The sequence below is a fragment of the Gossypium arboreum genome, chromosome 8 (assembly GCF_025698485.1).
Source record: "Gossypium arboreum isolate Shixiya-1 chromosome 8, ASM2569848v2, whole genome shotgun sequence".
Taxonomy (NCBI): Eukaryota; Viridiplantae; Streptophyta; class Magnoliopsida; order Malvales; family Malvaceae; genus Gossypium; species Gossypium arboreum.
The window spans coordinates 127,674,227-127,685,104 of record NC_069077.1 but is presented as its reverse complement, the minus strand read 5'-3'; the positions used below and the strand labels follow the sequence as shown (position 1 = coordinate 127,685,104).

The following is a 10,878-nucleotide window of genomic DNA, read 5'->3' as shown; positions in this document are numbered from 1 at the left end:
TACTGCTGAAAATGATGGACAATGTTGCCTTGTAAACACAAAGAAATTGAGTACCCATTGCTACGTTGTTGCTTTCAAACTAAATTAAGATAGCTAAGACAAACTATTTAAACGGGTATTGGGAAATTTTTAATAATGTGTTGCGTCCCTCTATTCAACGAGATAGACACAAATGAGTCAAGTATGTGTATTACAATTTATGAAAAGGGACTTAAACTTTAAATTTTAAAATGCTAACATAGAACTTGTTCTTTTAGATTATCGACAATACATATTAATTGAAAATTTAGTTTTTAGTAACCCAACTCTTCGTTGAAAAGAGTGAGGGGTGACTTTAGAATTAGATTTTTTTTTTTTTTTAGCCAAAAGAATTTAGATTATTATATATCCACTAAATGTTGATGAATGATGATGAACTGTTGTTAATATATATATATATATATATATATATAAATTATGATAAGGATTGTACCAAATAAGGAATGATGAGACATTACTTCCAATGAACCAACACGTGCCTCTCTAATATGCAAGAGAATAAAGAAATGAAAAACCTTTTTACAATATTAAATGAAGACATATGGAATAAAATCAAGTTTATATTAATTAGACTGTTGTCTGATAAATTCTTTCATCTCAAAGAAACGATTGTGAGCATAGTTTAACAACAAATTTTTATTTCTTTTGAAGAATTATAGATGATTTGGTTGGTGGGACAGAGCGTCCATTGTTAGGTTTCCTATATACGCATGGTACCCACCGTATCAATTTGTATAAACCGTTTCACTCTTAAAATGCTACTAATTAATATATGTTTTGTTTCATATTTTGGACGTCCCAAAAACAATGGTGAATACAGAGTAGTAACAAGAGGAGAAATAAAATTGTGGTATAAATTCAATTCCCACTGATGTTTCCATTTTTAGTACGTTATCTGTCAGCCTTTGTGAAGTTCACCCTAAATCCTTGAAACTTCTATTTTAGTACTAATACATGGGGTGTTACACTAGACGTTAAAACAGGTGAGAATAAGCCCAACTTAATGGGGCCAAGAGGCTGGAATCCATTGACATTAGTTGGCCAGTGGCCACTACAGTTTCTTTCACAAGGAAGGAGCATCAAATGTCTCTTCTCTCAGCTCAGGCCAAGGCTGACTCTGAGACACATGCACGTCAAAGATATACCTCGAGAAAATTGAGTGGCAGACAGGCAGGCCAGCAAAGGCCCCTTACACCATGACACAACAAATACTAACAGCTAGCACTTCAACGGATGCACAGACAATATCGTTCCACTTTATACCTTTCTTTTCCCTCTCTCTCTTGGCCTCATTGGCTTCAGTTACCACGAAAGTTCCATCTTTTCAAACAATCCCATAAACCCACAAATTTATCATCATTGTCACACCAAGTCAATTCTGATTGAAACTATGTAATGGTGCATGTTCTGCGTCCCAGAACAAGCTCCCCGCATTCAGAATCACTATATATGTATGTATGCGATCTTCATACGGGATCAAGGATGAAGCCCTTGACTAAACGTTGAGGATTACATTGTTTATTTATGTACAACGAAAAATATATATGCATGGAAGTATGTTTATTTTGTTCAAACAATTTATCATTATTGGAGCTGATATATATTTAAACAACATATATAGAATAGTATATATATGATTTACAACTTACAGATGTTACGGTTGGCCTTAACCCTTCAGTAGTAATATCTCCTTCGGATTCTTTTCTTGCTCACAGGGGTTGGTGCTTCTCCACTACCAGGGAATTCCCACTTAACCACATCTCCATCCCAAGAAGAGCTGACCAGCATCGGGTAGTATGGGTGCCAACTACAGTCTCTTACCGGTGATGTATGGTGCTTGAGTACTGCAACTTGGGCTCCGGTTACCTGTACCAACTGACCATGTTATCCTCGATAAAGAAAATTTGGTAATTTGGTTGCATAGCACAGAGGCCACACTGTTTTGGTGTTCATGCAATGGCTTGGAAGTTGGAACATTAACCCACAGTCTTTTAATTTACATTCATTTGCCGGCCTGGCATTATCAATTACTGCATGGCATCTCATAAAATGCATAATTACACTTTCTTCTTATAGTTCAAGATAATGCACCTCGTAACTACAGCTATTAAGCACAAAACTCAACAATTTTGAATCCAACAGGAAGTATCATCATAATTCATATACTAGTTATCTACACAATGTAATGGTGTATGCAATAGTGGGGCTAAATGCAACTTATAGGAAAAGCAACAAGGAATTTGATTACTTACCACATCATAGATATAAACCCTAGAGTCATGAGATCCAGTGTAAATGTACTTCTGACCCGTACTGCGATATAAGGTACAAGAAATTGAGATAACGATATAAATACTTCAAACCAGACCCTATAGTGAGAATGAGAAACACAAAATAGCTCACTAAACAAAAAGGAGAATTAAATACCACTGGATCTATAGTAGCACTCACCTGTATTCTGGGGAAAAGTAACAGCGAATAAGAGTTCGCAAGACCGAGTGACCTTTATAAGTAGCAATGGATTGGTCAGATGGGTGCTTCAAATCTCTAGCCTGTGGCGGGTAGTCCATCCATCTGTAATCCCAGTCATAATTCCTAAACCCTAAATTGCTGCAATAACATAATAAAGAAGTCTTTAACTTAATCTGCTTTATTCTATTCAATATGGGATGATGTTAAAGTACCGACTTCCATAAACTCAATCCATTGTATTTGACTTGAAATTGCTTTAACCAAAATCAATCTGGTAAATTAAACTAAAAACCAAACTAAGCATGGTTAAAACTGATGTTGAAATTCAAATTTAAAGTTCCACGAATCAGCACGAACATGACATAGATATGCAGAGAAATCTAAACCATGCTGCAGTTTCATTTTGAATAACGTAAAAGGTTGCAACTCCCAGGGGTAACATTAGATGCCATAGAATAATCATACCAAGAGGTATTGGAGGACATCTTTCTGGTATCCCAAAGCTTGATAGTCTGATCTTTACCATTTGATATAAAATAGCGACCATCTCCTCGACTGTCAATAAATGTCACACCTTCCAGGTGTCCCATCAAGACACCTGCTGGCTTATCTTTTGCAACAAAGCAACGCCTATCCCACACCTAAACAAACATTACTGCCAATTGCTTAATCAAAAGGGAAAGTAAAGCAGATTTATGCTTCTCATGCTTTCAGTAACATCTTTTTGTGGCAAACATTTTTGGTAACATGTTGAGGTATATTCAAAGATACTTTCTAATGGTTTTGCCTTTGAAAGTGTTGGTAAATGGGAACTTACTAAAATATAGAAAGCAAGCAACAAATTCTTTGCAACACAGCATAGCATTTTCAAACTACAGTGTCACCACACAAAATTATGAACTAAAACTAAACAACTATGCATAATGTCAGTCAAGGATTAACAGAACCCTTCCATATAAAAGATAATGGCCTCGGAAAAGGTATTATTCATCTGGTGAAAATTACAATAAAAAATATAAGTATTTCAGGAAAAAAAGGATAATAATAGAATGCCTATGCATAAGAGACCTGAGCTTACCTTGCAGAGATTATCATCACTTCCTGAATATATCAGATTACCACTTTCATCAGCAAAGGTTACAGTATTAACATCAGCCTGAAAGACGAAACGCAGATCAATTCTAGAACCCCAAAAATTATAGAACCAAATAGGGAAATGGTAACCACATTACATGAAACCAATATTTGATCAAAAACAATATGTGAGGATAAATCTTTTCGAGGAAACAAGAAATGATACATACGCGGAATGGGTGAAATTTATTAAAGTCAATTCAACCAAGCTGTCAATTTTCAAACTGAAAAGATTAGTCAACTTGTTACGAATTTTTAGAGGGTATCCAGGTATTTATGGGCTTAGATGTCTGCATAGCATTTTAAGATATATCTCCTAGCTTTAAAACGCAATTTGAATAACTCGATTTCGAGAGCTCAAGTTATGACCGTTTTAATGAAACTGCACAAGCAGAATTTCTGAACAGGATTATGACAGAAATTACGAGTTTTGGGCTTTTAATTCGAGTTTAAATCATATTGAATTCGATTTTTAGGCTCAATTTTTATTATATATGAGCTCAATATTGTGTTTATTAGGTTTTATTATTTTATTATTTATTATTATGATTTTTGGATATTTTTAAATATTTTAAGTTATCTAAGAGTTTTTGTTTCTTAGTCAAATAAGAAAGATTAGTTTAAAATTACTTGTTGTTTAGATTAATTAAAGTTTCAGTATACTTAATTGTTTTTTAATAAATTTCAACCTTCTTTTTTTGTGATTTTTAAAAGTAATTTTCTTCTCGATTGTTTTAAGGGGTCGTGAGAATTCATTCTTCACGCTTCAATTTGTCAAGGAGTTTGTTGGGATTTTGATAAGGATGCTTTTATTGCAATAAGAGTTCTAGTTTTATTTATTTATTATATAAGGTTTTATTAAGAGTTTTAGTTTTACTTATTTTCTTTATTATATTAGGTTTTTATTTCCTTTATAAAATCTAAGTTAGACTTTCCTTTGTTAACCGTATATAAAAGGCTGCCAATATGAAATAAAGAGATAAGCAATTATTCTATAAAAAAGAAACGTTATCTTTGGAGGGGGTTTAGTCAAGGACGAATCTGCCTCTTTGAGAAACCATAGGTCGGAGCAAGAATTTTTTCTCGTCTAGACCTATGACTAGATTCTACGCCAAGACGCATAACAACTTGGCATTAGAGTCTTCTGTCATGGGTGACGAAGAGACTTTGGCAGCCAAACTGGAGGCTTTCATGATACAAATGGCTACAAAGCAACAAGCATTAGAGGAGAAGATGGCGGTGTTATCTCTTTTGGTCCAAAAAACAGCGAAAGGGTATTCAGAGAAAAATCGTGAGAAACAAGAAAACAACGAAGGCAGAAAAAGGAATTCAGACTTGCAAAAAGGGGGGTGCAAGGTGCCACGATACTCTAAGATGGAATTTCCCATTTATTATGATGTTGGAGATTCTTTAGGATAGCTGAAAAGATGCAAAATTTTTTTTGGCAATCAACGGACTAATGAAGAAAACAAAATAGGCTTAACTTTATTCCATCTCTTAGGAGAGGCACAATTGTTGTTTGATCAAATGGAAGAAGAGGGGGCAAATCTTGATTGGGGCGCTTCAAAGAGTGTTGTCATGTAAGGTTTAGGCCACTTATAAGTAATAATCCCTTTGGGGAACTTGCCAACCTGAGACAAACTGGGATTGTAAAGGAATATCAACCCCAATTTCAATCACTATTGGCCAAGATTGTTGATTTTAAACCTCAACAACAAGTAAACCTTTTTACTGCCAGGTTGGTACTGCCAGGTTGGTAAAGGAACTTAGAATTGATATTGAGATGCAACAACTGGAAAACCTTGGAGTTGCAATGAATATGCCTAGAACATTGGAACATAAATAAAATGTCTCTTCCAAACTGCCGCCTCGAGCCATCTTGAACTGGCCAACTTCCCAAACCATTGGCAGCAATTCAATCAATCCATCAATTAGGAGCATTGCAAAGGGAGGGGGACAAACAACGGAACCAACAAGGAATAACGACAAAATAGGTTCTTTTGCACCATTTATTAATAGATTGAAACGGACAGAAATAGTGGAAAAAAGGGCTAAAGGGCTGTGTTATAATTGTGACGAGTTTATTCCATGGGACACAAATGTAAAAGGTTATTTTGGATAGAAGTACTAGATGTTGAAGGCAAACAAGATGAAGATGAAACAGATGATTTTGGATAAGTTCTGAAGCTTATTCTGAATTTGAGCTTGAGGACAAGCTCAACTCCGAGAAGGGAAGTAATGATATGGATGCTTTTATTGTAATAAGAGTTTTAGTTTTATTTATTTATTATATCAAGTTTTACTTATTTTCTCTATTATATTACGTTTTTATTTCCTTTATCAACTCTAAATTAGGAATTCTATTTTATGTCAATTAGGACTCTTTCCTTTTATTAACAGTCTATAAAAGACTGCCAATATGAAATAAATAGGTAAGCAATTATTCTATCAAAAAGAAACGTTATCTTCAGAGGGGGTTTAGTCAAGGACGAATCTACCTCTTTGAGTAACCATAGGTCAGAGAAAAAATTCTTTTTTGTCTAGAACCGTGACTAGATCTTACGCCAAGGCGCATAACAGATTCATATCTCAAAGGGTTCAATTAGACGTTTATCCTTCTGTCCATCATATCCATCAGTCTATCATTCCATCTTCCACTTTGCTTTAATCTATCTTTTCTTTATGTAGTTATTATTTTGAATACTTACTCTTTATTTTTAATTTTCTTATTTTTGTTATTTTATTTGTTTCTTTTCTTTTCTAAATTTATTTGGTTTCTTCCTTTCAGGTCACATCAAATCTTTGTTTCTCGAGTCGAACAACTTGAATTCGATCATTTTTCCACTTCCTCCGCTTCAATTTCTTATTAAAGGTTACACAAATTAAATTACAATCCTAAAACAAAGCATACCATACTTGATGGATCTTTAAAACATACATTTGTTCCTAAGATAAAGTCCCTTTATTTTCCTAATCATGAAACATTCATGCACTTCAATTCTGATATAGATGAGACAAGAACTTTTCAAATATATAATAAAGGAAGGAGGTAAGACAAGCAGCTGTATGACTAAGATGCACCTAATTGGGGCACAGGCAATTGATAGAAGAGCAAAATACTTGCATATCACTATTTGATTCTCAAGGAAGCCAAATGTTTCAACTTTGGGACATTTATTCTATCTAAACACATTTAAATTAGTTGATGACAACGACTTCCATTGCATGCATAACAGCAAGATAATCTTTAAAAACAGTAAGACATAATGACATAAAAGCGGTTGATTGATTAAATTGGTATATGTATTACTCTCCCGTAATTTAAGATATGGTTTCAGTCATAAACCAGTCCTTATAACACTGGTATAGATAAAATTCAACAAAATTCCTGCAATAAAATACTCATTAAAAATGCTTATCAAATCAAGAATACACAGAAAGTGAACCTACCATGTGTGCCGCAATTCGAAGGGAAAGCTTGTTTGCTTCAAGATCATAAACATATATCGAATCATCACTGCTTCCAGCAACAAGTTCTCGTCCATCGGTTGAAAATTTCACAGAGAATATTCCAAAAGAATACCCTCCATCAGCAGCAGAGAAGTCCAATCCTTCATGGACCTCCTGAAAAAACATAGAACTCCAAAAACGTGACCAAAAGCATTGTTGGAAAAAAAATGTTTCAAGGAATATACAAAAACATCTTCAAATCATAATATCTCATGTTGTTCAACCTCAAACGACAAAGTTACTATAGTCAATCTCCCTTTTAAGATATACATGTATCTAATAGTTAATTACTCAAATTTAAAGACTAAAAAGTAGAGCATTTACTGTTATATTTGCAAGGGATTCCGTGGTAGCAGACCCAACATTAACAATATGGACTATGGGTGACATACTGGTATAAACCTGAAACAAGGAATAGATATTTGATTAAGATATCCGCACCAAACATGAAATTTGAGGCCATTGAGAAACAAACATTTGACTCATTGAGTGCCAACAATATTAACGTGTAATAAAATAAACAATGGCGAGATAGAAAATAAAAATCCACATGTACAAAGACATTCCTTTATTTGTAGTTTGAAGAAATTAGTCCAAGTTCATGTCCTTTAAACCCAGATTCTGGTGATTTACTCAACTAGCATTTCTCACTTTTCATTTAAGTCTTTTTCCATCTTTTTTCCTTTAATTTTTAATCTTCCCCATTTTATGTACTTCGTAGGTTGCATTAGGTGAGCAAATGAAAAAGGAGTAGTCTGGTTGCCACACACTACCAACCTAGTTATCAGTGCATAAAACCATTATACGAGAACTTGAACATTAAAGCAACAGATGAGAAGACAATTCAGGCATGAACAGGGGCACATGCAGAGAAGCAGAAAAGTGATTTATTTGTGGTTTCATTCTTCCGCATAAGGTCATATAATTTTTCACTTATAGAATGCAAAAGAAAGGATCAGGAAACCAGAGAATAACGTTTTATCAGGAATTATTTTGTCATGTCATGCAGAGAGTGAGACCACGACAGCCTGTATGATACCATGAATCTTTGTAACAAAACCTAAAGTGATATCAGAATCCTCAAAAATTTAAGCATAGTGCGACATGAAGTGGGATGATTTTAAATCCCCTTACTGCACGAAGGAGGATGATTTTAATCCATTTAATGCTTGAAAAGTGTTATCTTATAAAAAAATATCCATTTCATATTTTGCAATGACAGTCTCGCCATGTCAAATATAGTTGCTATAAAAAAAAATTCACGTTGACATGAAGGAAAACACTGAGCACATGTTAAAACTAGACCCAGGGGGAGGGGGTTCATTCCAGTAGTAAATTCCATTCACATCACAAAGTTTGTTTAAATTAAAAACATGATTGGATATCACTGAATCATCTCATATATGCAAATATTAATTAACCATATCCAGTAAGAACTCACAAGATGGCGCTGATCAGGGGAAAGGGATGTGTCAGTAACAGTCCAACGCAAACTTTTGGCAAGAATGTTCTTCTGAACTTTCCAGCCTCTATCCACATTGTATATTCTAATATCGCTTCCCTGAAACCAAAATTCACAATCAAATCAAATCAAGCCAATTACTAGCTACAGTCCAATGAATTCAATGTCAATCCGATCAATGATCAGATATAAGACAAGCAACACTACCTGAAACCCAGCAACGAATAGAGAACCATCAGCTGAAAATTGAGAAACATAGGCTCGGCTGGTCATCTGGTCCGCAAGCCAAGGACCATTTACCGGCAAATATCGGCTAATCATGTGACAACGATCTGCTGATGAGAATCCTCCTCTTCTTGAATAATTACCTTCTCGACCTGCCAACATTTTCACTGGGGAAACAGGTAATTTTTTCTTTCCTGGCATGAGTTGATGCAATCGTTCATTAGGCACTGATTTAAGGTTTGTAAGCTGGGCAATCTCGTGGTCTACTTTACAGAATGGTTTGTCGGACCTGTTACTGCAACCAGCTTCACTGGTGACATTACCGCCTTCAAACAACTCAGATTCTATCTCCAGCCTACTCATGGCATACCCCATTTCAACAATGGCAACCCACAGGCTGTAACAAACATTTTCAATATAAAAGCACTACAGAAACTTTTACATGTGCATAAACACTCATACATATATGTACATATCTAGTAAACCTTCATATCAAAGGATATTTTGTTCAGTTCTTAATATTTCAAACCTGAAAAGAAAAAGAAAAAACATGTAGAAAAACAAAAAGAGATTTGTAATTGACAAATCATGTTAACTGACCCGGTTGAAATCACATGCATACCAATAAAAAGAGTAGAAAAAGCCCAAAATTAAGACAACTGTTAATTGACTCTGGTTAGGATCATAACTAAATATAACATCTTTGTGTCCTCTATCACGTTGAATTGAGTGATAAGCATAAGCTAGGAATTAAACCAAACCCAATTCGTTTATTAATAAAAAAAAAAAAAACCAATTCTAAATACAAAACAAAAGGCAAACTTTCATCTATACTGACTTAGAATTTGTCACAATTACGAGCACCAATTCAAATTGTCAGGAAAGAACAGAATACATGCAAAACAAAAAGAGCATCCAATGATTCGACCGTCAAACAAAGGAAAACCCAAAATTTCTTGAACATACAAGTAACAACTAAGAAGGCAGCTGCATGGTAAAAGGAATGATTATAAAAAAATAAATAAAAATTAAAAGAAAACTTAAGACAAAGTGGATAAGAGTGAAGTGTGAAGGCTTAGCTTTACCTAATAATTGTGTTACGGAGTGTTGAAGCCTTGGATTTTGCTGAGATTCAGTCAGACTGAGATTAACAGTTAGCCCGTAATGTTTATATTTTATTTGTTTTCTTATTGGGGGAAAATTACATATATTCTGAGTCACGAGTTAGGGTGGTTGATGATTTGAGCGGCCGCAATGTGCACACCTAATCCCTTTACATCTTCACACGTGTTCATTTGTAATGGCCTTTTGTAATGTATTTATTTCTCTTAAAAGTTAAATCTGCATCTCGTATGTGGCTAAACAAGGCCTATACGCCAATTTTATTTTTTAATCGCGGATTTTAACTTTAATTAGAGAAATATGTTGTTTCTAAGAAAGAGTTTAAAAGCGTGTTTAGTTTAGCGTATTTTTACATAATTTACAAGAATGTACGTCTAACTGAATGCGTTTTTCTTTTAAGGGTATATTCTTCATTGCTTTTGGGATGAATTTTTTAAAAAAAAAGTAATTTTCTCTTAAAAATAATGAAGAACACATATCATTGGGGCAACTTTTTTAACTTTTGGGATGAGCTTTTTTAGAGATGAAAAAGCAGTAAATTTTAACTTTTTCAGCCAAAAAGCACTTTTGGCTATTATTTTACCTTTTTAACCTTACTTTTTGATTTAAAATGTGTTTAATGCTATTATTTTGTGTTTTAAAATGTGTTTGATGCTATTATTTTGTGTTTTCTTTCTTGGTTATTTAATATGATTTTTACAAATGTGTTAAAAGCATTAATTAAAAATAAAAATATTTTTAAAATAATATAATTGTGTCAATATCTAATTACAAATATTTAATTATTATATTTAAATATTTAAATATAGTTTATATATTCTAATTAAATTTAATAAATAATTAATATTAATTACTTAGAAATATTTAAAATTAATATTATATATTAAAATATTAACAATAAGTTATAATAAATT

The 10,878-nt window shown here is 33.5% G+C and overlaps 1 protein-coding gene across 3 annotated transcripts; it reads right to left on the bottom strand.

The window, feature by feature from the left end:
• Nucleotides 1-1,388: 1,388 nt before the first annotated feature.
• Nucleotides 1,389-10,135, bottom strand: LOC108453373 (LEC14B homolog). 3 transcript variants are annotated; one of them, XM_053018004.1, is made up of 10 exons: nucleotides 9,928-10,135; nucleotides 8,825-9,197; nucleotides 8,597-8,716; nucleotides 7,480-7,557; nucleotides 7,096-7,269; nucleotides 3,590-3,667; nucleotides 2,977-3,152; nucleotides 2,491-2,649; nucleotides 2,292-2,352; nucleotides 1,389-1,905 (listed from the first exon to the last, which is right to left on the bottom strand). In XM_053018004.1, the coding sequence occupies exons 2-10, from the start codon at nucleotides 9,041-9,043 to the stop codon at nucleotides 1,714-1,716; spliced, it is 1,257 nt and encodes a 418-aa protein (XP_052873964.1). In that variant the 5' UTR covers nucleotides 9,044-9,197; nucleotides 9,928-10,135; the 3' UTR covers nucleotides 1,389-1,713. The 3 variants fall into 3 exon arrangements, with proteins under 3 accessions (XP_052873964.1, XP_017606929.1, XP_017606931.1); XM_017751440.2 differs by having other exon boundaries at nucleotides 8,825-9,239; nucleotides 9,928-10,129; XM_017751442.2 differs by having other exon boundaries at nucleotides 8,825-9,239; nucleotides 9,809-9,929.
• Nucleotides 10,136-10,878: the final 743 nt, after the last annotated feature.